The sequence below is a fragment of the Myotis nattereri genome, assembly GCF_964212035.1.
Source record: "Myotis nattereri genome assembly, chromosome: 5".
Taxonomy (NCBI): domain Eukaryota; kingdom Metazoa; phylum Chordata; class Mammalia; order Chiroptera; family Vespertilionidae; genus Myotis; species Myotis nattereri.
This window is the reverse complement of record NC_138080.1, coordinates 10683105-10709265: the sequence shown is the minus strand read 5'-3', so window position 1 is coordinate 10709265 and position 26161 is coordinate 10683105. Positions and strand designations below refer to the sequence as shown.

General features: G+C 53.7%; 3 protein-coding genes across 6 annotated transcripts; 2 read left to right on the top strand and 1 right to left on the bottom strand.

The window, feature by feature from the left end:
- The first annotated feature begins 1971 nt into the window (after positions 1-1971).
- Positions 1972-18955, top strand: TIMM44 (translocase of inner mitochondrial membrane 44). Of its 3 annotated transcripts, none has more exons than XM_081093305.1 (13): positions 1972-2039; positions 5819-5920; positions 8216-8386; positions 9338-9418; positions 10167-10295; positions 11818-11957; positions 12247-12332; positions 13012-13104; positions 13212-13336; positions 14750-14800; positions 17044-17133; positions 17928-18038; positions 18397-18950. In XM_081093305.1, the coding sequence occupies exons 1-13, from the start codon at positions 1995-1997 to the stop codon at positions 18514-18516; spliced, it is 1344 nt and encodes a 447-aa protein (XP_080949431.1). In that variant the 5' UTR covers positions 1972-1994; the 3' UTR covers positions 18517-18950. The 3 variants fall into 3 exon arrangements, with proteins under 3 accessions (XP_080949431.1, XP_080949430.1, XP_080949432.1); XM_081093304.1 differs by having other exon boundaries at positions 1977-2039; positions 18371-18955; XM_081093306.1 differs by lacking the exon at positions 1972-2039 and adding an exon at positions 2638-3313.
- Positions 18956-19331: 376 nt separating this feature from the next.
- Positions 19332-20860, top strand: CTXN1 (cortexin 1). Its single transcript, XM_081093308.1, has 2 exons — positions 19332-19526; positions 19857-20860. The coding sequence occupies exon 2, from the start codon at positions 19877-19879 to the stop codon at positions 20123-20125; it is 249 nt and encodes an 82-aa protein (XP_080949434.1). The 5' UTR covers positions 19332-19526; positions 19857-19876; the 3' UTR covers positions 20126-20860.
- A 2261-nt stretch (positions 20861-23121) lies between these two features.
- On the bottom strand, positions 23122-26017 carry SNAPC2 (small nuclear RNA activating complex polypeptide 2). Of its 2 annotated transcripts, XM_081093300.1 has the most exons (5): positions 25210-26017; positions 24622-24741; positions 24418-24486; positions 23864-24122; positions 23122-23772 (listed from the first exon to the last, which is right to left on the bottom strand). In XM_081093300.1, exons 1-5 carry the CDS (start codon positions 25585-25587, stop codon positions 23441-23443), a joined length of 1158 nt encoding a protein of 385 aa, XP_080949426.1. In that variant the 5' UTR covers positions 25588-26017; the 3' UTR covers positions 23122-23440. The 2 variants fall into 2 exon arrangements, with proteins under 2 accessions (XP_080949426.1, XP_080949427.1); XM_081093301.1 differs by lacking the exon at positions 24418-24486 and having other exon boundaries at positions 25210-25628.
- Between the last annotated feature and the right edge of the window lie 144 nt (positions 26018-26161).

Sequence of the window (26161 nt, the reverse complement as noted above, 5' to 3'; positions counted from 1 at the left end):
ATAACTGGCCCTGCAAACAAACCAAAAGGTTTCTGATCTGTAGTCTCTGTTAATTCCTATGGTGTAAATACTCCCACCATGGCCAATTTCAAACTACTAATGTGGTGTCATTAGACACAGAATTGGTAAGCAGTGCAGCAGCACACATCGCATAGTGTTTCCAGCACGCAGATGTGATATATGTAAATAACCTCAGCAGCACAGATAGTAACATGTAGTAAAATAATTAGGAAGTGTTGAGTTTTGAATATTTCTTATCTTTGTCTTAATATAACCCATTTGATCATAAGTTTACATATTCAATTTAAAAATAATGGCTGTGTTTAGCAATTGGCTCCAAATTTTTTTTCCTTTATTGATTTTTAGAGGAAGGGAGAGGGATAGAGAGATAGAAATATCGATGAGAGAAACATCATCGATTGGCTGTCTCCTGGACACCCCCCACTGGGGATCAAGCCCACAAGCGGGGCATGTGCTCTGACCAGGAATCAAACCAGTGACCTCTTGGTTCCTGGATTGATACTCAACCACTGAGCCACACAAGCTGAGCCAAAATTTCTAAAAATGTGACAGTTGGCTCTCACCAGCCAGTACACACTGGCTTCAGCACACCCCTGTAAAAAACAACAACAACAAAAAACTCAACCCACTGAACTCTGGTTTCCACAGCCACCATTTAACCAAAACCCTCTTGCTCAATTCACCAAGGACCTCCATATTGTAAAAGTTAAAGGATGATGGATAGAGTTCTGGCCTGGTCTGCTTTGCCTGCATTCTCTGCAGCATTCACTACTGCTTACCCCATCTGCCTTCTCCAAGGCCCTCCAGGTTCTCTTCCTACCTGTTGAGCAGTCCTGCCCTGTCTCCTATAAGGACTCTTCTTCCTTCATTTTACCTTTAGGCCTTGGATATGCCTGTTTGACACATTCTCCTTGTGTGCCCTTGTCCGGCTCCATGGTCCCAAATCCAGCTAAAAGCGCAAACCTTCTTCTTAGCTAGTCTGCTCCTCTTGGAATGAAAACATTTCAAAGCCAGAGTGGCGCACACGTATCTCTTGCTCCCACCGCTGGGTGGGGCTCCTGAGGGACAGCCAATACAGGTCAGTCCAACCCTGAAGCAGGGAGTGTATGTGCGCTCTTTCAAGTTCCATACACCTTATCACTATTTAATTATGCAAAAAGCTTCAAATAGGACAAACGCAGCATACATTAACTCCCCAATACACCCTCCCTGCCTCTCCCTCCCCAGCCTCAAATAGCTTGGTGGCGGCATTCTCTAAATGGGAAATAGCAGCTGGCTTGAGCTTCTTCAGGGCAAGGTGTCTCAGTTCACACTGAATCGATGGAGGGGTGACCCACACCAGCCTGGTCTCGTCTGTTCTGGGCCAAAATCACCAGGAGCCTTCCCAAAGTGCTATACAAAAGTGGGCTCATTCGCTCTTGCTCTTGGAGCAACTCAATTGCCCATCTGGCGTCACTGTCAGTCAACCAGTCATTATCAGTGAGAGCCAGTCAATCCCTATCTGGCTGGTTCGCTGGCCAATCAGTCAGATTCCAACTGAATCTGTGCTTGTAGTAGGTCATTCGGCCCCTGTGTCCTGCCGGCCGCTGGAACCCCGCGAGTTCAGGGGGAACCTGCGCCGGACAGAATCCCAGCCTCAGGCTCCGCCCCTTCGTCGTCTTACCCACCGCTAGGTCTTGGCCTCCCAGGAGCTCCCGCCCCCGGACCACACCCAGCGGCAGGCCCCGCTCTTCCGAAATCCTGTCCTAACAGAGGCCTCACTCTTCAGGAATTCCCCGCCCCCGTTAGGCCTCGCCCCTATCGGAGACCTACCTCCAAGGCCCGCCTCCCTGGCGTTCTATCCAATCAGAGTCATTTTCTCGCCTCAACATCGCTCTCAGGGCCGCTTGTCCCAGGCCCTAGGCGTTCCAGGCTGACGCGACGGATGACACTATCAAGCCGCGCGGAGAGAAGGTCACACGGGGTCCTCCAATATGGCGGCGGCGACGCTGCGGAGAGGCTGGTGCCGCTGCCCGCGGGTGAGCAGACCTGTGGGGCCTGGGGAGAGGGAGCTGGAGGATGGCTGATCTTAGGAAGCTCCCGGCCCACGACCTCTAGGGTCCCCTTCTCTTTGGGCCTTTGGCCGCCTCGGCCTTTCCCTGGTGTCCGCGAGAGGCGTGGGGTTGGATCGTGGGTCAGCTGAGGCCGGGGCAGGGGACCCGGAGCTGGGCCTGAGTGCGGGCGCCGAGCGTGCCGGGCGGGAACGGCGCTGCGCGGGGCTGGGGCGGGAGCGGATCACCGTCCTCGCCTCCTGGTCAGCCCCCCCGGGGTTGGCGCCTAGGAGAGAAGCAGCGAGAAGGCAAAAGCCCGCGGCTGTGTGCCTCACGTTTACATGCCAGGGCCTCCACCGAGGGCACCTCCTGCAGTGCCGCCTGGCCGTCCGAGTGCGAGGAGGAGCTTGGCCTTGCTAAGAACTTTGTCCCAGGAGTTGCGGTGGGGTCAGCGCGTGTAAAATCCACTCAGAAAATAGAACTTGATGATGCTGTTGCTTCTCGCTGTTTTACGGGTTAGGACCCTGGGGGCAACCTGCCCTCAGTCTGAGCTAGGGGGGCTGACCCCGTCCAAGTGCTACCGATTGGGCTTCCCGGTGGGACCGCGGTTCTCGTCCTTCCGTCCACGCAGAAAAGATTTTAAGGTCAACAAAAATGAAAGTAAAGCCCAGTGGGATTTCTTGAAGATACACTCCAAGAGAGCAGTGAGGAGCCAGCCAGCTGAGAGAGACAATGGCCCCGAACTCCTGGGTTATGTGGTTTAAACCAAAAAGATGTTACCGGGCAGATGAGGAGAGGAGCCCTCTGTTCTTCTTGAGGGAAAGGTTTCCGTCAAGAAACAAAGTGTAGAGCCCCAGCGGGTTTGGCCCAGTGGGTAGAGCCCCCGCCCCCAGGGCCGGCGGTCTGTTCCGGTCCAGGGCTCAGACCTCAGTTGCTGGTAGTGCAGGAGGCAACCGATCGATGTGTTTCTCTCCCATGGATGTTTCTCTCTGTCTTTCCCTCTCTCTTCCACTCTCTAAAAATCAATGGAAAAATATCCTCGGGTGAGGATTAAAAAACAAAACAAAATGAGACAAAGTATAGAAAAGCAAGCGAAAGTTTATTGACCGCAGCAAAAATATTCTTACGAGTGTGCAACAGGGAAGGGTACAGAAGTAACAGGAGAGCCGAGGCTGGGCTGCTCTGGCTCCCCGGGAAGTCAGAGAAAAGAGGGGCAGAGGGCGCCGCGGAGGAGCCACCGCAGCCCATGAAGGCCCTTAGAGGTGAGGGGATACATGAGCGGGGTGTGTGAGGGGTGCTGAAGGGGAAGGGGAAGGGGAAGGGAATGAGTGGCACTGGGGTGCTTCCTGGACTTTCATTTGCAGGGGTTTTAAAGGCTGGGCCTTTAGGGGAGGTTTTAGAGGTAGATCAGTAAAATATTCATCAGCTTTTGCTGATATACCAAAATGAGATTTATTCTCTTAATTTATCTGTCCTTGGGTGTGGTTGGCAAATGGCACTTAATTGGATTTCTAGTAAGGTGATTTAAGCTATTTACCCTCTGGTTGGGGAAGAGAAGTGTAAACTGTTTACTCTTACGTGTCCTAGTTTTAGGAGATAGGATTTACTAGATCAGTGGTTCTCAACCTGTGGGTCGCAACCCCTTTGGGGATCGAACGACCCTCTCACAGGGGTCGCCTAAGACCATCGGAAAACATATATAATTACATATTGTTTTTGTGATTAATCACTATGCTTTAGTTATGTTCAATTTGTAACAATGAAAACACATCCTGCATATCAGATATTTACATTACGATTCATAACAGTAGCAAAATTACAGTTATGAAGTAGCAACGAAAGTAATTTTATGGTTGGGGGGTCACCACAACGTGAGGAACTGTATTAAAGGGTCGCAGCATTAGGAAGGTTGAGAACCACTGTACTAGATGGACACAAACTGCTGTTTAACTGTCTCAGTTTCCCTATTCTGCTTCTCCTGGAATTTTTCTAGCTTTTACTATGCTATAACATAAAGCCGAGGTCATTCTGACTCCAGAGCCAGATTTTGGAGGAAGGAAAATATTCCATTGGAATCTGAGTGCCGGAGAAAGAAGTTGTCTTGGACTGATTTTTTTCATTGGCTTTGTCTTTTGAATCAGGGTATGGAGCAGTGGCCCTGGAGAGTATTGTACTAAGTGAAATAAGTCAGTCAGAGAAAGATAACTATCACATGATCTCACTCATGTGGAGTCTGATTAATAAAATAAACTGATGAATGGAGTGGATTCAGAGACATGGAAGTATGGAACAGAATGCGGAATCTTGGAGGGAAGGCAGGAGATGGGTGGGTGGGAGGTAATCAACCAAAGACCTTGTTTGCATATATATGCATAACCCATGGACACAGATAATAGGGTGGTGAAGGCCTGGGGTTGGGGACAGGGGTGGGCTGGAGGGGGGCAATGGGGGGAAAAGGGAACATAAGTAATACTTTCAACAATAAAGATTTATTTTTAAAAAAAACAACAAAGAAGAAAGTTTGGTTCCATCGGGCTATTGATATCAATGTGCCCGGCTCCATGCTGGGTTCTGGGATACAACACTGAACAGGACCTGCATAAGCCCTTAGGTTAGCAGCATCTTTGCCAAAGTGACTCCCTAAGTTGCCCTGCTTATAGCCTGATCCTGGACCAGGACATGGTAGGTTTATTCCAGGGTTGTGCCTGGTACAGTAAGTTATCAGTGTTTAGCTCTTTTTAAAATTTATTTTAGAGAGAGAAACATCTATTTGTTGTTCCACTTATTTTATGCATTCATTGGTTGATTCTTGTATATGCCCTGACTAGGGATCAAACCTACAACTCTGGCATATTGGGACAATGTTCTTCTAACCACCTGAGCTACTTAGCCAGGGCTATCAGTGTTTACCTCTTAATGCCCAGGTCTCTGGTCTTACAAGGCCAGCAGAAGTGGGTGGGCTTGTGAGAAAAGACTGCTTGCCATCAGCATTGAGACTCAGCCTGCTTATTGTCAGACTAAGGGATTAAGTTGGGGATTTAGCCCTGTTCCACCATAAATTGGCATTTCCTAGGACAGGGGTGGGCAAACTTTTTGACTCGAGGGCCACAGTGGGTTCTTAAACTGGACCGAAGGGCCGGAACAAAAGCATGGATGGAGTGTTTGTGTGAACTAATATAAATTCAAAGTAAACATCATTACATAAAAGGGTACGGTCTTTTTTTTTTTAGTTTTATTAATTTCAAACGGGCCAGATCCGGCCCACGGGCCGTAGTTTGCCCACGGCTGTCCTAGGACCAATCTGGTTTCCCCTAGGTTCAGAGGTGGGAAGGTAGATATGGCCCCTGGTGATGGAGATCCAGTGTTTTCTCTTCCCAACAGATTCCACTGGCTTCTCAGAATTTGGGAAGATTGTGGAGCGTTTAGCAAGAGGCAGTCATGGGATAAAAATTGGAGAACGAGCCCTAGCTGGTTTAGCTCAGTGGCTAGAGCATTATCCTGCAGACTGAAGGGTCCCTGGTTTGATTCCGGTCAAGGGCATATGCCTGGATTGCGGGCTCGACCCCCACTGGGGGGCGTGCAGGAGGTGGCTGATTGGTGATTTTCATTATTGATGTTTCTCTTCCTTTCTGAAATCAATAAAAATACATATTTTTTAAAAAATTGGCAAATGAGTCTCAGGCAACTCCTGCTTTTTTAGTGTGGCCTATTTACTTCCTAGTTACCCTCTTATCTGAATGGATCTTTCTCTTTTCTCCCCCAATTAGAGATGCCTCGGCAGTGGTGTCCAGTTTCTGTCCAGCCACAATCTAGTGCCACTACCCCGTGGTACCTATCAGATACACAGGCCAAATGGAGAGCTGCCCCTGGTGAGTAACTCAGATCAAGCAGACAGAGGGGGAGGCCTGAAAAATCAGAGCTAGTTGACAACAAAGAGGGCTCCAGGATGTTGCCCATATTGCCAGGCATTCCATATCTAAAGCCTTGGGAGTTACAGAGCCTAAATGCCTAGTCTTCTCCATATCCCTAGAAGTGCTCAACATTGTCAGGGCTAGAACCCTGCCTCACAAAGTAGCACAATGTGTCAACTGATGGCTAGAAAGGCGTCCTTTGTGGTTTCTACCAGTGGGTCCTTCACTGCGCAAGGCTATTCCGATTCTAGGTGACAGCCTTATAAGCATTTGAGCAAATCCAGAGTGTCAACCATCATACCCTGGGGCTTAGTTTCTCCAGGCTACATCTCCCCCATCCTTTATGTTGTTCTTCACATTGGCATTTTCTAGAGCTTTGCCCTCCCTGTCACTCCCCTTCAACCACGCTTCTCTTGGTGCCTCACGGCCAGGGAGCAAAGCCCCAAACCTGACATTCTACCCCAGTCTGCATTGGGCAGCCCATTCTGCTTTCCAGGCTCATCTCAGCTGTTTCCATACAGACAGCTTGTTTCCTGCGTCTGCCTTGCTCAGGCTTTATCTCCCTGATCCTCTCCTGGTGCTGTGACAGGCATGGGACCCCTGTGGCCCTTCCCTTTACTTGTCCAATCCCAACTGCAGTTTGTAGCCCCTGAGCGAGGGTCAGGGCTGCTGCAAGGTGGCATAGTCCCTGATGTTTTTAGAACTTGGAGTCCTGTGGAGAGAAAGGCTGGTCAGGGTGCATCTAGACAAGACAGCAGCCTGCCAGGGTACATCTAGACAAGGCCAGGCCGCCTTTCCTGTGGAGTAGCCCTGAGCTTGTCAAAACTTTCCCTGGGGCTTGATGGGCCGGGGAGGCAGTTGCTCTTGAAATCGGTAAAGTGAGCCCCAACCATGGCAGCATACCCAACACATTGTGGAAGTGGTAGGAGCAGCTGAGCACGCTCAGCCACTTCACTATGACTTGACTCTCTCACAATCATTCTTTAAGCATTCTCTTTTCTGAGCGTGCTCTTAGTTACATAAGTGCCAAAGCAGGGATCTAAACCTGGTTCTGTCTGACCCTGTGTCTTAAGCAGTGTACAACACTGTGGCTTGTTCCTGGAGCAGGGCCTCTTTTAGAGTCTGGCCTCTGGGTGTGTTGGGTGGAGGAGAATTTTGAGCTTGAGCTCTCGGTGACTGTGATCCTGTGGGCCAAGAGAGGGAGATTTGGACCAGTGTGCAGGCCTTTGGGTGACATGTAAGTCCCAAATGGGAACTTGGGAGTGGCCCCAAAAGCCCAGAGAGCAGGGCCCTGTGCCAGCCCCCTTTGAGACTAGGGGCCACAGAATTCTTCAAATTCAGTTTTGGGTCATGAGCCCCTTTGGTGTTGACCTTGGCCTTGGGTGAGCATGTTTGAATCCCCAGGAGGATTCCAAGCTGCTCCTTTTTCTTTTCCAGTGTTTCCTCTGTTGGAGAAGGAGCCTGGCATTATGTTTTATTTTAAACAGTTTTAGATTCACAGAAAAATTGAGCAGGAAGTACAGAGAGTTCACATATACCTCCTCTCCCACTCTGCACAGTTTCCCTGTTATTCACATCTTGTATCAGGGTGGGACATTTGTTACAACTGGTGAGCTGATATGGATACATTATTATTAACTGAAGTCTATAGATTACATTAGGATCACTCTGTGTTTTACATTCTATGAGTTTTGGCAAATATAATCATTTGTATTCATCATTATAGTATTATACATAATAATTTCTACTGCCCTAATAATCCTGTGTCCTGTCTGTTTATCCCAAACCCAAAGTTTTGCCTTTTCCAGAATTTCATAGAGTTGGAATCAGACTGGCTTCTTTAATTTAATAACATGCTTTTGTTTCCTTTAGGTCTTTTTATGGCTTCATAGCTCACTTCCTTTTGTTGCTAAACTAGAGGCCTGGTGCATGAAATTCGTGCATGGGTAGAGTCCCCCCTGGCACCCCCCTTGGCTGGCCTGGCCTGCCCACACCACCATGGCTAGTCGGGGCCAGCAGGCTGGGGGCAGCTCCTGCATTGAGCATCTGCCCCTTGGTGGTCAGTGCGTGTCATAGTGACCGGTCGTTCTGCCAGTCATTCTGCTGTTCGATTTGCATACTAGGCTTTTATTATATAGGATAATACTTTGTTGTCTGGATGTCTGGACTTTTTAAATTTGTCTTGTATTGTTAAACCTGCATAAACAAAAAGGAGAAAATTAAAAATCCTTTATTCCTTTTACATCTTTCCAGTTCAAATCCTATTCTTCTGGAAACCGAAAAGGCTTTCTCTCCGGCTTGCTAGATAATATCAAACAAGAGTTAGCCAAAAACAAAGAAATGAAAGAAAGTATAAAAAAATTCCGAGATGAGGCCCGGAAGTTGGAAGAGTCAGATGCGCTCCAGGAAGCCAGAAGGAAATATGTGAGTCCCTTTGCTTGTGTCTCCCTCAGTGGGCACTTACTTTCAGAGCCAGGATTTTCCTGGTCCCAGACAGTGCATGGAGCTCAGTGCAGGTGTGATTGGGGGAAGAGCAGCTTTTGTGGAGCTGAGTTCACCTCAGTGATGATAGCTGCCTAGGGGACAAGAATGGATCATCCAGCTTTCCAGTTCTGTAGTGACATAGTACAGCATTGGCTTCTGGGAGCTGGTGAGAAATGCAGGGCCCTCTCTACCTGCTGGGTTAGAATCTCCAGCTCCAAAGACCCCTGTGACCCCTCAAGCACTGGGTTTGAGGTGTGCTGCTCCTAAGAGCCTCCTGATCATACGTCCTCTGAGTGAAATGGATAGAATGTGCCTCAGGGTGCTTGTATAATTACTAATTACCATTTCCACCTCTTAACAAGTAGCTGCACTGAGTGGGGGTGCACTGCCCCAGGCCCCCTCCCAGGTCATGTACAAGCCCTGTTTCCTCTGAGTGTCCCCCCAAATCTCGCAAATAGATGTGACTACCTGTGTGGGGACTCAACCCAAGGGAAGAACACCCTTTTCATTAAAGTCGGGGTTGGGCTGAGGAGTCCTTTGGGGGCAGAGCAGGCTAAGGTTGGGTGGGGTGGCTGGGGTGTGGGAAATGCTGCAGTGACTGGTGACTGGGTGGGGGGGCAAAGTGGGGAAGGAGAATGCTGACAAGCTGACAGGCAAGACCAGCCCCTGCCACCCAGAGAAAGATTCATGACCAAGGCCTCCTGTGCTCATGAGGGTCCCAGTTGGCCTTCAGCTGCTGAGACCCACGGACCAGGCAGTGGGGTGGGTTAGAGGCGGATGGAGAGGTGAAGTTTGGGGAAGGTGGGGGCTGCTGAGAAAATGTTTCTTTGGTCTTTTGGCTCTCTGGTAACTGCTATATCGTAACAAAAGGAACCAACATCCTTTCTATAGAAAACCATTGAATCCGAAACCGTGCGGACAAGTGAGGTGATCAAGAAGAAGTTGGGGGCTATCACCGGCACTGTGAAGGAGGTAATGGCCTCTGGGTCCCTCAGTTTCCTGCCATAGCCCCCATGGCCCATCTATGCCTCACCATGGGGTCATGCAGACATGACTCGGGAGCTGGGCAGCTAACAAGGGGAGAGCCAGCCTGGCATGGTGGCTTCCAGAGTTCAAATACACAACACCCCTCAGGAAGGAAGGGAAGTCACACTTTCCCACCTGCCAGGCAGTTTACTACTTAAGTTAGAAGTGAATGGTCCACCAGCTAGGACATGAGGGTAAAATAAAGGTTTTATTCTGCCTGCCTAAAAACAGAAGGGGAGGGGATAGTTCGCCTCCAGGGGAGAGTAGATACCAGGTTGAGATTCCCTGCCTCCCCCCCCCCCCCCCCCCCCCACGGTGTGGGGTCTTTCTTCTTACTGGTTCTGTTGTGGGCAGGATAGGGGAGGCAGGTTCTAGGCCCAATACTGGGCACACCCTCACTTTCTTTCTCACTCCCTCTCCCTGGACTGCTGCTCTTGTGGCATTCTATGAAGACTTGGGGCTCCTTCCCATTCTGGGAAAAGGCCAGGTGACCCAAGGGAACAGCACCCCGGGAATTGTAGGCAGTGTTCTCAGATGTGTGTATCTAAGTCTTGGTGCTGAGGAGCCAGATGAGTTCAGAGTGCCTGTTCCCACCCACCCTTTGGAGGTTAAGGACTGGCCTTGGTTCCAGGGGCACCCCTGTGGGTCTCCAAGGGTACTGCGCTGACACCCTCTCCCTTTTCTGTCTCAGTAGAGTCTTGACGAAGTCAGTAAAAGTGACCTTGGCCGGAAAATCAAGGAGGGTGTGGAGGAAGCAGCCAAGACTGCCAAGCAGTCTGCTGAGTCGGTGTCCAAGGGTGGGGCCTTCAAAGCCCTCTCCCAGGTGAGTTAGATGCTGGGGCCTGCGTGGGCTCTGGCCCTCTCTGAAGCTGAGAGCCAGGGTTCCCACCTCAGAGCTCAACCCCAGAAAAGGCTGGCTGCACTGAAGGGAGTGCAGTGGGATTGGTGAGGAGAGCCCACTTGAGGTTTTAGGCCCTGCTGCCTCCTGGCTGGGTGACCTTCGGCAAGTCACAGCCCCTATGGAGCTGCAGGTTAATGCAGTGAGAGAGCCTCTCGCATACTCTCAGCTGCTAACACCCTAAGCAATGTCCATAACCCAGAGTTCTGTTGCACTGGGGGTGACTGAGGTCCTGAATTCATTCCAGTAACAGTTATTGAACCACATGCCAGGGCCTCTGCTGGCCACGGGAGCCACAGAAGACAAAGTCCGAGTTCCGACTCTCGAAGGGTTTGGGGGGACAGAAAAGGGGACAGGCAGTTCCTGAGTGACATGTGACAGAGAAACACACAGGGAAGGTTGTAGACAGAGGGAGCAGGTCCTGTGGAGGGGTGCAAGTACAGTCTGCTTGGTATATCCCTCGCCACCTGGCATAGTCAGAGCAAATGCAGGGGTCTCAGAGGGAGGCCAAGGGAAAGCAGAGACCATTGGGACGGGCCTGCAGGCCACCCAGAGGACTTGAGATTTTCTCCAGAAAGTGACAAGGAACCAGAGAAGGATCTAGGTAGACCTCACAGATAGTGTAGGGTTGGTTCTAGACCATTGACTAAAGTGAATGTCCCAATAAAGCCAGCCACAGAAGTGGTGTGGTTTCCCAGCGCATTCAAAAGTTACGTTACACTGTGCTGTAATCTGTTACATGAGCTATAGCATTGTGTCTCAAATCACAATGTATAGACCTTCATTTTTTATTGCTAAAAGAAATACCATTATCTGAGCCTTCAGCAAGTTGTAATCTTTTTACTGGTAGAGGGTCTTACCTTTAATTTATAAAAAAACAATATGTGTGAAGTGCAGTAAACTGAAGTATGACTATTGGGTGTGGAAGAGGCACAGCTTTCCAGTCTGGACTCTGGTACCGGTACAGAGGAGTCCTGAGAGCGTCTTGGGAGGCCTTGATGGAGCTGCCCTTAGGGTGGAGGGAGGGGAAATGGGTTCGAGAGATTTGGGGAGGTGGACCCACAGACTTTGGGTCTGCTTGAATCGGGAGAGTGGGGCAGAGGCAGAACTTAGGATGCCCGCCTGGTTCCAGGGAGAGTGGGGTATGGGTCTCAGAATCTGAGGGTCATCTGGGTGCGGGGGAAGGCGTGTCTGCTGCTCCTGGAAGGGGAGGGGGCAGAAGTCAGCTCTTGGAGTCTCAGGCGTGTTGTTGTTAGGCCAGGTGGATGATGTGGGCCAGGTGACCAAAAGACCTGGGGAAGGGGAGGCCCCAGGGTACCATCGGGCCTGAGGTTGGGGTTCACAGCATATACTCCCTGACTTTAGACACAACTGTGCACCGACTGAGACTGATCTGTGGGTGTCAGGAAGGTCCCCAGTACCCACCCCAAGCTTTACTCTCCTCCAGGGGGTGGAGTCAGTGAAAAAGGAGATCGATGAAAGTGTCCTGGGCCAGACCGGGCCCTACCGCAGGCCCGAACGGCTCAGGAAAAGGAAGGAGTTTGCTGGAGAGAAGTTCAAGGAAGAGAAAGTGTTTGAGCCCAATGAGTAGGTACCAGGCCGCCTGGCCCGGGATTCTCCTCACTGCCTCCCCTTCAGGCTCACAAAAGTTCCACACGAGTCAGTTATTGAGTTGTTTTCTACTCCAGGTTCTCTGGCTCCCTTGAGAGAATTTGTGGGAGGGTAGGAGGTGGGAAGGGGAATGGAGAAGACAGGAAGCTGAGGGATGAGGATGGGGTCACCAAAGCCCCTGAGCTTGGGCCCTCCTCCCCACAGCAGTGGGCCTGGGCCCAGTGACTCCCCAGCAACTGCTCACCAACCACCCCATCTTCTCCAGGGATGCCCTGGGAGTCGTGCTGCACAAGGACTCCAAGTGGTATCAGCAGTGGAAGGACTTCAGGGACAACAATGTGGTGTTCAACCGTGAGTGTTCATGTCACCAACACATGGCTGACAGCAAGGCTGTCACAGGGGACAGCACTCCTCAGGCTTGGCACAGCTGACCCCCATTTTACAGAGGAGGAGACTGGAGTCAGAGAGGACCACTGATTTCTGCAGGGTTACTCAGTGAATGAGCAGTGGGGCACTGGCCTCGAGGTGGCCAGTGGGCAGGGACATCGCCATTAGGGCTGGGTCACCCTTTTGGCCATTGTCAGAGCAAGGTGACTAGGCACAATGTCCTCCCTGATGATGTAGCTGTGGATACTGAGAGACACTTCATCATTAGGAAGGCCAGAAGGCCAGGGACCCTGGTGCAGATAGAGCCCAAGCCTACTCGGGGCTCTGGAGTTATCTGCTCTTGCTGGCGCATGGAGCTTCCCAGATGCTGACATAGTGGGGCCACACCATCCTAGAGGCCGTGTTTCCTTGTTTGCATCCGCCACCCCCACCCCCAGGCCCACAGCTGAGTGGTCTCTGCAGCCCCTGAGGTAGGTTGGCTGCCCAGGCTGCATAGCTGAGGAAGCAAGCTCAGAGTGGTCTTCTCATTTACCCTGCCTGTGCCTGGAGCAGTCACACAGACCACGAGGAGCTCCCAGAAGTCAGGCCGAGGCATGTTTCTGGAAGGGAGCCCTGACCCTTGACCCCTGACCCATCTCCTCAGGGTTCTTCGAGATGAAGATGAGGTATGACGAGAGTGACAACACACTCATCCGGGCCTCCCGTGCACTGACAGATAAGGTCACAGACTTGCTGGGTGAGTGGGTGGCTTCAGGACCATCTTGCCCCATCCTCACACCGCAGGGCTGACAGCAGGGAGGGGTTCCCAGCACCCCTACTTACTTCAGGCTTGGCTGCCCCCAGGAGGTCTGTTTTCGAAGACAGAGATGTCCGAGGTGCTCACGGAGATCTTACGTGTGGATCCGGCCTTTGACAAGGAGCGGTTCCTGCAGCAGTGCGAGAATGACATCATCCCCAACGTCCTGGAGGTGGGTGCCCAACCCTGAAGGCCGGTGCTCAGGTGTCCTGTCCTCACTGCCCTGCCTTTGGTGTACCACCAACCTGAGACCAGATCAGAAAGTTCCCCCAGGGATGTTTAGCTAAGGAGAGTGTTTTCTCAGCAGAGATGAGGCTTCAGTCTTCAGAGCCTGAGCACCCCACTCCCAGGCCTTGTCCATCAAATACCGCTGAGAAGGCATCTGTTGCCCAGAGCCCCCTCTGGTCCTAGTGGTGGTGGCCCTGACCCACGGTGTGTGTCTGCCTCCAGGACTCAGTCTCCCTTTCCATTTCATTTCCCTCATGTTCTCTGCCTGAAGCTATTCCCTTATGGCTGTCAGGGGTCAGGTGTTTGTCTTCCAGATGCTAGAGGCCTTTCAGGAGTCAGGGAGAAGCTGGCTGCTGGCTCTTGGGGTGAGCCATGAGGAGGGCTTGGGGGGATGCATGTGAGCTCCAACCAGATCCTCAAGACATGGAGGCCAGACCAGGGCTACTGTGGCAGCAGGGGGCTCTCTTCCCTCTTCCTGTAGGTCTCCCTAGGAATCCTGAATCCCATTTTCTGCTCCCCTTGCACCTCCTTTTGCCTCAGAAGTGAGGATGGGGTGGCTTGCTCAAAGTCCCACCCTCCATGAGGCCCCTGTCCCTGTCAGCTGCCTTTTCTCTACCTATTTACAGCCCCCAACCTCTAGCCCAGCCAAACCAGGCCTTTGGGAGGTCCCTAGTAGGATGAAAGAAAAGCCCTCACTTCATGTGGATGCCTGTCCTCTCTGCCTGTCACCTCCTCCCACCAGCCTCCATGTGGTCCCCTCTCCCTCCTCTGATTGCCCAGGTCCCTCATGCCACTTTGGGCTGGGCTGGGCTGGGCTTGGCAGAGATGGGAGTGGGGTGATTCCTGAAAGCAGCAGTCCAAGCTCAGGCAGCTTCTTCCACGGTAAGGGTGGCTCAGCACTCGGCCTACCTACAGTTTCCCACAGGCACCTGCCCCCCCCCCTTCCTTTTCTGGGCTCCTCCAGGTTTTTGTGGAAGCAGCCCCTACTCCCCCCTCCCTATATGAGCCTCACCATCCAAAGCTTTATCCCCAGGGGAAGCAGAAAGCAGCTTCTCACCTCCTTGGTTCAATTTCCCTGCCAGGGTGAGAGCCTGGCATACTACCACCTTCCTCTTCCTTCTACCAGGTCTTTGGAGACCCACCCTGGGCCACATGCAGAGGCTCTGCTCCCAAGGGCCTCGGGAGATGGCACTCCTTGCTGCAGCCTGACTCAACTTCCCCTATCCTTCCTCAACCAGACCCCACCACAAGGGGTCTGCTGAGGAAAGGATCTCATTGGAGAACATCCTTCAGTATTCTCCTGCCTCAAAAGCCCACTCTCATTCTCTTACTTTTTTTTTTGCCTTTTCCTTTTTAGGCCATGATTTCTGGAGAGCTTGACATTCTCAAAGACTGGTGCTATGAAGCTGTGAGTACTTTTCTTTTTCTCTATTTAGGCCTAAACAGAAATCACAGTTTGGAGGAGATCTGCTAAGCAGCTGGTCTGGAAAAGGCATGACAGGGCCTGGTGTCCTGGCTAAAGGGAGGTTCTTATGTCTGACATGCTCAGAGGCACAGACCCTTCTGTCCCTTATGCACATCATACCACATAACCTGAAGACTCACCGAGGGCCTGGTGGCTGGTCCTTCTAGGGCAGCGGTTCTCAACCTGTGGGTCGCGACCCCTTTGGCGGTAGAACAACCCTTTCACAGGGGCCGCCTAAGACCAGCCTGCAGATCAGATATTTACATTACGATTCATAGCAGTAGCAACATTACAGTTATGAAGTAGCAACGAAAATAATTTTATGGTGGGGTCACAACATGAGGAACTGTATTTAAAGGGCCAGAAGGTTGAGAACCACTGCTCTAGAGTAAACTAGTCAGGAGTGGTCCTTCCAGCTTGCTCTTTCTTCCCTTACTTGGCCTAAAGGATGGCCTCGGACTAGGGCAGTCCTCCTGCCTTGTCATCCAGAACGCTTCCTCCATCCTAATTCTGGTTTAAGAAGGCTCATAGGAGAGAAAGGTGATGATAAGAGAAGCATCTGAGTAAGGTGAGTTTTCAGTGTGGCCTATCTGCCCTGTTTTAGGTGGCCCTAAGTGACAGGAAGCAAGGTCTCATGGCCAGGATGGCCTGGGGTATAGGCTGGGGGCCCAGGGTTTAGGTGGAAAATGACAATGAATAACTCTGAGCTGCATTAGATGTTCCCCCGGAGCCAGTGTGTGCTGGAGAAAGAGCATTTGGAGGCCCCAATGGCCTCTGTCACCTCCTTTCCTGAGCCAGAGTCACACCATTGTCCCTGTTCCATGGGGTACAGCTTGAACACAGAAGCAGTGTTCCAGGGTACACAAAGCACCAGATGAGTTCATTAGCTATTCTTGCTTCAAGATCCCAGAACACAGATCAAAATAGACATTGATAAAATTTCTTGCCTGGGGAGGAGCCATGGGTCCTGATGGGGTCCCAGGGCCACAGGCAGTGCTAGGCTATGAGGAGGTGGGTCAGGTGTTACACTGTCTGCCCTGTTCCTGGCAACCGCCTCATCTCCTCAGGGTTTCCATCTTCTCCCGCCACCTTGCCTTACCCTGCTCACTTCCTGACCTGTGTCTTCATGGGGTGTTTGCTTCCATTTTCTTTGTATTAACCAATCCAGAGGCTTTTTTTGTTCGATTCTGTTCTGTGCCAACTCAAAAACAACTTGGAAAAAGCAGAGAAATTGTTAGATTTTCTTTTTAAACACACCCCTGCATGGTGACTAATCCAGTAGTCAGTACAAGGTGTTTTTTTTGTTTGTTTATTTGTTTGTTTTTTGTTTTTGCTTGGGAACCATTATGGCATGGCGGATTCTCTTTGCCCGAGAGCTGCTGGTGCCCCTTGGAACACAGCTGAGATTATAGCTGCTCACAGAGGTGTTTTTTAAATGTCATCTTTAAGAACCCCATATTTTTCTCTCTATTGGAATGTCTTCTGTTGTGGTTGCCTGTTGTGATATGAGGCTGCACATGTCCCAGAGGCTGTGTTTTGGGTGTGGGAATAGGCACGAGGGGATTAAGAGTGTCACTTCGGGCGCCACTGTCCCCGTAGGGAGAACAGGCTGCCTGCGATGGTCAGCTACCTACAAAGGGCTGGTCAGTGAGAACAAGGCAGTTAGTTTCAAAGCCACCCATGGGTTAGGGCAAATCCTAGAAGCGTTTGATTCCAGGCCAAGACTTGGAGTGAGATAAATGTGGGAGCATTTAAGATCAGCCAAGCAGGCCTCTACTTAACCCTGGAGTGCATTTCAGGTGGCTTTCCAGAGGAGTTACCTACTGCGCTGATTAATACCACTTTCATTTGGTGGTCCTGACAGCTCTGTCTTTATAATAAGAAGGAAGTGTGTGACTTGGGCCAGCAATGGGTGGCTCCAGCCTCTGTACTTGGACCCATGCTCCTGGCATCTGCTGCTCCTGGCGTAGCACACCCAGGTACTGTGGCCATTTCTGGAAGGTGCAAGAGCTGAAATCAGGAAATTCTGTTCGTGAGCCGCCTGCAGGAAGCATGTTCTGGGATGCTGGCACCTGCCCAAGGTGGGCAGGCATTAGCGGTGCACCAGCCCTCTCTTGTGGTGTGGCGCCTTGGTGTGGCTTGGTCTTGGGTGGTCCTCAGATGGGCACGTTGGCCTCTTGTTGCAGACCTACAGCCAGCTGGCTCACCCAATCCAGCAGGCCAAGGCGCTGGGCCTCCAGTTCCACTCCCGTATCTTGGACATTGACAATGTCGACGTAAGTGACTTTCCAGGTGGGCTGGGTGTCCCCTGGGATTGGGAAGGCATACTGATCAGCATGAGGAGTGAGCTCCCCATCCCTGGAGGAGTTCCATCACAGGTGGGCACTTTGATTAAATGATCTCAAGGGTCCCTTGCAGTGAAAGTTTTACATGGTCCTATGGTTGGAATATTCTCAGGAAAGTGGTAGGCATAAGGGCTGCTGCTGCCCAGATATCAGGGTCCCAGAGTCTCCCAAGGTGATGGTCTGCCTGCACCTTCTAGGAAGGGTGGGGGCTTTGTCAGGACTTCTCAGCTGCCAAAGACCTGCTCTGCCACAATCACCCCCATTTCCTCCCTGTTCTGGGCTAAAAGCATGCCAGCGCCAACCTCCCTCCCCCGACCCGTGTATGAGGTACCCAACTCTGAGGTCCTTTTGCGTGTGCTGCCCTCCCACCCCCCACCCGGCACAGCCCCAGTCTGGGGACCAAGAGGCTGCCAGGGTGTTGGGAGCCCTCATGGGTTCTCAGAAGTTCAGACTCCATCTCACAGTAGAGGGTTTGGATTTGTCCATGGGAAGGGTTTCCTGGGAAATGCCTACACAGAAACAGGCCAGCAGGAGGTGACAGGCTTGGAGTACTGATTGGGGTGGCTCCTCGGAGTACCGCCAGGGTGATGAGTTGAGATGTTGAGGTGCCCTGCTCCTCCTGGCAGCATCCCAGGACACGGGGGTCTCCATATCAAGGGGAGCAACAGGGAATTGGTGGGGGACTGTTCAGTGATACCCATCCACCCCATTGGCTCCCCCCACAGCTGGCCATGGGCAAGATGATGGAGCAGGGCCCCGTGCTGATTGTCACCTTCCACGCCCAGCTGGTGATGGTGATCAAGAACGCCAAAGGCGAGGTGGTCGAGGGCAACCCGGTGAGTGAGGGAGGGGGCTAGACAGGGCAGACAGCCAGCCCAGGACCCGTTGGATGGCAGTGGCCAGCCACCTACACAGGTGGCAGTTCAGAGCCAGGAAGTTCTGTGGCTGGGAGGGGACAGCAGGATGGCACCTTGAGAAGTCCCAGGGCCTGTTTTGGGTCTGGTAGAGGTCAGAAGGCGACTGACTTGTCCAGTTTTACCAAGTTCTGAGTTTTAGCCTCTGTCCCAGACTCTGTTCTGGACCCCAGACCCACACTCCAACACCTCTCCCTGGTCCCCCGTGTCCTGACCTGGCAGCTTCATTCTGCTGTGCTGCTCTCTGCCTCCAGGCCCATACCCATTCCCACTCCTGCAGGACAAGGTGTTACGCATGCTGTACGTGTGGGCACTGTGCCGGGACCAGGATGAGCTCAACCCTTATGCGGCCTGGCGGCTCCTGGACATCTCCGCTTCCAGTACAGAGCAGGTCCTCTGAGCTTGGCAGCCACGACCGGAGGTTCCAGGCTGTACATCGCAGGGCAGCTGCACAGGGTGGGAATGTCCACCTGTGGCAGTAGACCTCTGGGGACGACTGTCAGCTCTGGACTGCTCTCTGCTAGGGTGGTTGTAGAACCAGCTGGACCGGGAATGGCCAGCAGCTGTAGAGGGCTGCACCCCACAGTGTCAGCCCCTGACCCCCTCTGCTGCTCGGGCTGCTGGCAGGGAGTCAACACGGCGCACTGGCCAGACAATGCCAAGAGGAAGAGGCTCTGGCTCAGGGACTCCTGGGGACAGGTGGTGGGGCCCACTGGCCATATCATCGAGGCCGTTTTAGCTTCATTTAAAAAAATAAAAATTTAACAGTGCCCTTATTAACCTGTATGACTGACGTTTGGAAGTGATAATAAAACACCAAAGTGCAGGAGAGCAACTTGAGTGGTCTGAGATGTCTGTCACTGGTGTGGCTGAGTGGGCAAGATGGTCACGGGAAGCAGTCAAGGTCACTGAAGAAACTGTGGACCTAGAAGGACCTTGTCTGGTTAGGACCCTGCACTCCTGGGGGTGGGGGTGGGGGGACCAGTGAGAAGAAAAGCGAGGGAGTTTTTCCATGAACTAACTGTCTGGGGGTTGGGGTCCCTAGGGCTGAGGGAGTGCAGGGGCTAAGATCTGGGCGGAGCATCTGGGGTACTTGTAGGGGTGGGGATCCTGGATGCCTGCAGCTGAGCAGGGCCTGAGAAGTGATCCTGAGGCCGGGGCGGGGTCGCTGCCGTGCGCCGCTCCCTGCGCAGCCTCCGCCCCCGTCGCTATGGAAACAGCAGCGGCGCCAGGCTCACTCGCGCCTCGCCCGCCTCGGTCTCTGCCGCTTCTGGAGCGGGTGGGGTGGGCTGAGTCCCGACCGCCACTGCCGTCACCACCGCCTGGGAGAGGCCGAGAGCAGAGTCGGCGCGGGTCCCGGAGGAGAACACGGCTGCCAGGCGCTCGGTCCCCATTGCGGTCGAGGCCAGGGTGAGGGGAACGGCAGGGGTGGTGGGGCAACGGAGTCCCCGGGCTGCCGAGAACAATGACAGCGAGCAGGGCACGGGGAAGGATCCCATGCCGCGTCCGGGGCTGCGCGATTGCACCTGTTGTGTGCTGGCTGGCCAGGTCGGGGCTCCGTCTCCGCTCTCAGCTCCCCAACCTGTGCGGAGTTGGGTCCCCGCGTGGTGATATGTCTACTGGTGGGGCATGGGCATTGCCTGGAGACCGGAGAGGGGCGACGGGCAAGGTGGGTGGAGGAGGGCGATGTGGGAAGGCACAGCCTCATCCCCGCGCCCAGGGCCGACTTCTTGTCCGCAGGACTCGCGGGGATGTGAGCCATGAGCACGACCTGGACGCTGTCCCCCGAGCCGCTGCCGCCGTCGACGGGGCCCCCGGCGGGCGTGGGCCTGGACGCTGAGCAGCGCACAGTGTTCGCCTTCGTGCTCTGCCTGCTCGTGGTGCTGGTGCTGCTGATGGTGCGCTGCGTGCGCATCCTACTCGACCCCTACAGCCGCATGCCCGCCTCGTCCTGGACCGACCACAAGGAGGCGCTCGAGCGTGGCCAATTCGACTACGCGCTGGTCTGAGCCACGGCACCCTTGGGTGGCCCTTTGTCGGCCTGACCGCGCTCGGAATCCCACCCCAGAGCCCAGCCAAAGGAGGAGTGCATGAGAAGTCCCGCCCCTCCCTGCCCAGACACCTTCCATACTCGCAGGCCTCTCCCATCATCCCTCCCGGACAAGCCCGAGCCCCACTTGGTGCCTTTATCCCACCCTGTCCTCGCCCCAAAACTCACTGACACCCACCCACCACCCCGCCTAGCGTGTAGGTGGCTTTGCTGTTTTCCAGCCTCCAGCATAAATGGTATGTGCGTTCCTGGATGCGGGGACCCCTCTCTCCCCTCCCATGTCGTCTGGCCATCCCACTACTCCATCCCCCGCTCCTCCCCCATGTTGAACCCCTCCTTGGGGTAGAATATGCCCAGTGCTGCCTGCCCTGACACCGAGCCTGAAGAGCAACAATGGCTGCTGTGTCCAGGATGTTTGGCACCTTCCGTGGGGGCAAAGCCCGGCAGACTCACTTCTACCCCCCGCCCAGGCCTGTTAGTAATCTGCACACCCCTCCCTCGGTCACCACCTCCGTATGCCAGTCACTGGCAATACTGACACCTACCCCTGATCCCTCCTGCCATGCCCCACACCATCTCCCTGCCCTCTCCCCCACAATGCCCTCCTCATGCCTTCTTCCTCTTCCTGTCTCTGAGTAGATGGTGATAATAAAAGCTATTGTTGAGTGCTTACTTGAGCCAAGCAGAAAGCTGAGTTAGCATTCCTGCCCAGTGCTGCAGACATTTAGACCCATACTTTGGGGGACTGGTGTGTTACCACCTCAATACCCCTGGCTCCAGGCACAGCCAAGACACCCTCCTCTTTCCCTTGACTTAGGGAGACTGGGGAATGGACTTAGCTGAGTGCAGTAGGGATGGGGTGCCCTCAGCCAGCCCTACAAGAACTGACATGGCCTCCTGCTGCGATGATTACATCTTCAGCTCCAAACCCCTCTGATATTGGTCCCTCCTTCCGATCATCATGTGCCCTTGGGAACCCGTGGGTCTGGTGGGGGGGGGGGGAGGGGGGGGTCCTGATCATGGAGTGGGCTGATTCCACAACCCACCTAGGAAATGTGCTGTGTGTCCCAGGAGAGCCGTGTGCAATGTGTGTGGGGAGAAGTGAGGGTTTCTATAAAAGGAAGGCTGAGTGAATGCACAGACTCTTGGAACAGAAAATTTTGGGCTCTCAGAGGACTAGTTAAGCCTGGGGGAATGCCATTCCATGGAAGGACACTGGTTCCTGTCCTGCCCTCCCCTGAACCCACACCCTTGGAGGCTGTAGAGGGGGGACCCCCTTGCAAGGAAACCCAAAAGCACCTCCAGGAATGTGGGGCCTTTGACAACAGGTGGGACTCCAGCTCCCTACTCTACCCAGCTCTGCTCCTCCTCCCTTTGCTTCCCCAAGGCGACCTCAGAAGACCCTCTCTCTAACCTGCAACATGGGAGAGCACACCCTAACCCTGGGGTCCCTCAGCCTTGGGCAACATCACGAATTTACTAAGGGCCTAGCTGGTTTGGCTCAGGGGACACAGCGTTGGCATGTGGACTGAAGGACTCCGGTCAGAGGCACATGCCTGGTTGCAGGCTTCATCCCCAGTAGTGGGTGTGCAGGAGGCAGCTGATCAATGATTCTCATCATTGATGTGTTTTTTTAATGTTTTTATTGATTTAGAGGGAGAGGGATAGAGATACAGAAACGTCAATGAGAGAGAAACATCATCGATCAGCTGCCTCCTGCACACCCCCTACTGGGGACCAAGCCCACAACCCGGGCATGTGCCCTGATGAGGAAATCGAACGGGTGACTTCTGGGTTCCTGGGTCAATGCTCAACCACTGAGCCACACCGGCCCGGCCGAGGCCCAGCAATTATTGTTATTTTTTTTATTGATTTAAGGTATTACATATGTGTCCTTATCCCCCCATTGCACCCCACCCCACTCCCGTTTATGCCCTCACCCCCCTGGTGTCTATATCCATTGATTATGCTTATGATGTTTCTATTTCTCCTCCCTTCCTCTCTGAAATCAATATATATTTTTTAAAGAGTTTATAAGGGAACTTATGGACAGAAGTGGCTCACACCAGCAGGGGAGGGAAGTGTGATATAGATAGCCAAGTGGCAACAGACCCACTTGTGATGCAAGAACATTCCTTTCAGGTGATATGGGCCCACCCCTTCTGGGGTGAACTGGTGGTCCTGGTGACTGTTTGGGTTAAGTACAAAGATTCATTTTGCCTAACACACCCTCACCTCACTCTGCTGGTGCCCTCCCCGCCTTCCATCTGTATGATATAAGGTCACCCTGCTCAGAAAACCTTCCCCTGACACCTGTCAAGCTAAGGCTTGTCTTGACCTTCTATATAATCACCACGGGTCCCCTCAGTCAAACTGAGGTCACTCCAAGCAGCTTTGGAGCAAGCCTGGCAGTGGTAGCATTTGGTGATTGCACCCTTCTCCTTGGCATGCCCCTCGGTCCCCAGGACCCTAAGCTCTCTCCTACCTCCAACATCTCCCTCTGTACTCTGAGCCACCACTGCCACTTTTTTGTTGCTATTAATACTCACCTGAGGATATTTTATCTATTGACTTTTAGAGAGTGGAAGGGAGAAAGGGAAAGAGACATTAATTGGTTGCCTCCTGCACGTGCCCCAACCAGGGCATGGGATCGAACCTGCAACCCAGATATGCACTCTTGACCAGAAATCAAACCCATGACTCTTAGATGCATGGGTCGACACTCTAACCACTGAGAACACCAGCCAGGGCTCTGCTACCTTTACGTCACAGAAAAAAGAGTGAGACAACCCTTGCTGGGTAGCTCAGTTGGTTAGAGTGTCATCCCAATATGCCAAGATTGCGGGTTCGATCCCCAGTCAGGGAACATACAAGAATCAACCAATGAATGCATAAATAAGTGGAACAACAAATCGATGTTTCTCTCCCTATCTAAAATCAACTTAAAAAAAAAGAGACAGATTGACAACTTTATTCAGTTATAGGGCATAAGCAACAGAATGCAGGAGAGGAGGAGAGGCAGTACTTGATGGTGGTTTTATCCCAGCCATCTGGCTGCCCCCACTTAAGGTCTGTGGCTGAACTCGTGTACAAATGGGCTTCAATTTCTGAAACCCCTGCTGTTTGGACTGTCCTAAAGGCCACTTGGCACTGCACACTGAGTGAGGGGCTTTCCACCAGGACCAGATCCTCATGAATACCCAGTGCCAGCCCAAGCAGAATTGAAGGCCAGGAGCTCACAGATGTCTGGTGTGTGCTCTGTCTGCTGGGACCCTCACTTTGCAGGGGTAGCTACCTGGCCCAGAAGCTCCAGGGGCACCAGAAATGGGTTCAGGGGGCAAACGCCAACTACTTGCCAGGCAGATCTCGGTTTGCTAGGCCTGGCATTCTCAGGGGCCTGGGGGGTGGCCTGACTGGACTCCTCTTGCCCCCTAGAGCCAGTCCCACAAACCTCAGCTCCTGGTCCCAGGTTCCCACCGCTGGGGTCAGACTGGGGGGCCATCAGATGTAGGTATGTATCCATCATATGCTCAACCAGAGCTGCACAGGGCAGGTGAGACAGCTCCTCAGGAAGTGACATGAGCAGGTCAAGGACCACAGCTGACTCTGGTGGTGGATGACGAGGGGAAGGGTAAGAGGAGGTCAGGACTTGCTGCCTGGACCCCACCACCATAGCTCCCTCCCCCTTTCTTCTCACCAGCGGGGGAAAGCTCAGGGCCATGGCAGCTGTGGGAGATGGATGACAGGTACTTGTAGATCTTTTCAAAATCCACTTCGAGGTCTCCCTCAGCAGAGGGGCCAGCAGCTGCTTCAGGGGTGGGGCCAGCAGCCTCAGGGCTCGGGTTCTCTTGTCTGCTAGGGGTGTTAAGGGGCAGTAGTTTTCCATGTGCCTGCGTAGGCTTGGACGGCTTGGAGTACAGGAGGCTGACGGGCTCCACGGCCATGATGGTGAGCGCCTGACAGGCAGACAGATCAGGAAGGGGAAAGCATAAGTCCTCCCTTCAGTCACCACCCCCGCCCTGCTAACTGCTGAGCTCTCCACCCGCTCACCCAAGGAAGGTGTCACATACAGAAGATGGCCTCAGAGGAGGGGTACTGAGGCTCAAGGTGTCCAGTGATTGGCCAGAGCTAGCAAGAGGAAGGGCCCAGGACACAGATCCATCCATACCTTACTTACGCTGTGTGTGTGTGTGTGTGTGTGTATGACTCCTCCCTAGGGACACCCTTGGCCTCCCTAGGGGATGGTTGTACCTGTGAGAAAGCCACAGTCAGAGCTTCCTCCAGTGGGCCTGTTATCTTCTTAGCCAGATCCATCCACACCTTTGTAGGGCAACCAGAAAGTACATGGTCAGCCTAGGGATCAACTCTTAGGAGTCCCCCGCTTACTGAGGATCCTCTGACCAAGTTATCCTCCCAACTCGCACCCATCTTCCAGGGAGCCTGGCCCTGCCTCACCTCGATGGGAGCTGGGGGCTGTGTTTCCCGACGCCTTTGACCCTTTAGGCCACCTGGATGCACCTTCTGAATGGCTTCCCGGGCCACCCGGTTCTTGAGCTGCTGGAGGAAATCCCGAATCTGGGGAAGAGAAAGGAGACCAAATGGGCTTTCTACAAACCCAAGGCTTGGGTGGAGAGGCCAAAGCCCAACGTTAAGGGTTACAGCGACTCTGCCTGGGGTCTGGAGCCCAGACCCAGGGGTGACCTCATAAAAATGTAAAGTCCAGGCCCATCTAGCTCCTCCCTGCAGTCCTACCCTATTCACCTCCGTTTCGTCCACTGCACCCCATTTCCTGATTCTTATTTCAACCTCATTCCCGCCTAGCGCCGCTGCACAGTGGGCCACGTGCGCCCAGTCTGGGTCTCCGTTCAGTCCACTCGCAGTGCGTCCCGTCCCTCGATTTTGCCTCCGCCCCGTCCCCGCCCCGCCCCCAGGCTCGCGCTGGCCCCTGCCCACGTCACGCCACTAGTCCTACTCGCGGTGCCCCCTCTCCCCGGACACATCTCAGGTCCGCGTCCAGCCTTCTCCCTTCCGGGATCCCGTCACCTCGGCCTCGCTCCGGCCCGGCAGCTCCCCGGCCAGCTCGGCGACGTCCGGCTCCGGCTGGCCCCGCCGCGCCTGCAGGAGTCGGAGCAGCTGCCGCTTCTCGAGGGCGCTCCAGACGGCGCCGCCGGCCACCTCGCCCCGATAGCGCGCCGGGGCAGCTCGTCGCCTCGGTGGAGGCTTCATGCCGGCGACGGCGGAGGTGGCGGGCCCCGCCCCTGGGGGCGGGGTTACGGAGGCCGCTGGGGCCGCAAAGCACGCGCGGAAGCGGACGCCGACGGGGGCGTGGTCTGCGCTGGGCGGTAGAGGGCGGGGTGTGGCTGCGAAATGAGGGAGGCCAGCATTCGAACTGGCGGTGGCGAACGCGGCCCCGGTCCGCATTTATCCCATTTGTACACTGGAGCCACTTAGGTCTCGTGCCCTCCCGCCATTTCTGGACCAAGTCTTGTGAAACTCCTGCGGTGTGATTTGCTTCTCGAAGAGGCCGGAAGGGCAGCTGCCCGCCCAGTCGTAGCCAAGACCCTGGGCTGTGGGGTCGCCCAACCCTGGGGACCTTGAGCAACTGATTTAGCTGTACCCAGCCTCCGTTTCCTCATCTGTAAAATGGAGCTAGTCGTTTCGCACTTGTCAATGCCCAGGGGAGCTCGAAGCTCGGGCAGGAAGGATTTAGGGAGCTCTAGACCAGAAGGGAGAGGAGACAGGAGCAGAGGCCGGAGGTCGGGGTCCTAGCGAGGGCAGGGTCCGGGCGGTGCGAGTGGAGAGCGGAGAAGGCCTGGATCTGGGAAGAGCTAAAGAGGCAGGTGGTCCGGTGCTGGGGTGGAGGAAGAAAGCGGGATTTAAAACTTAACCTGTGGGGGTCGGGTGCCCCTTTCTGTCTGGGACAAAACGCCCTTGGGTCTCCCCTGACCCTTTTCTGCACTCAAGCATATGGGTGTATGAGCCCGCCCCCAAGCTC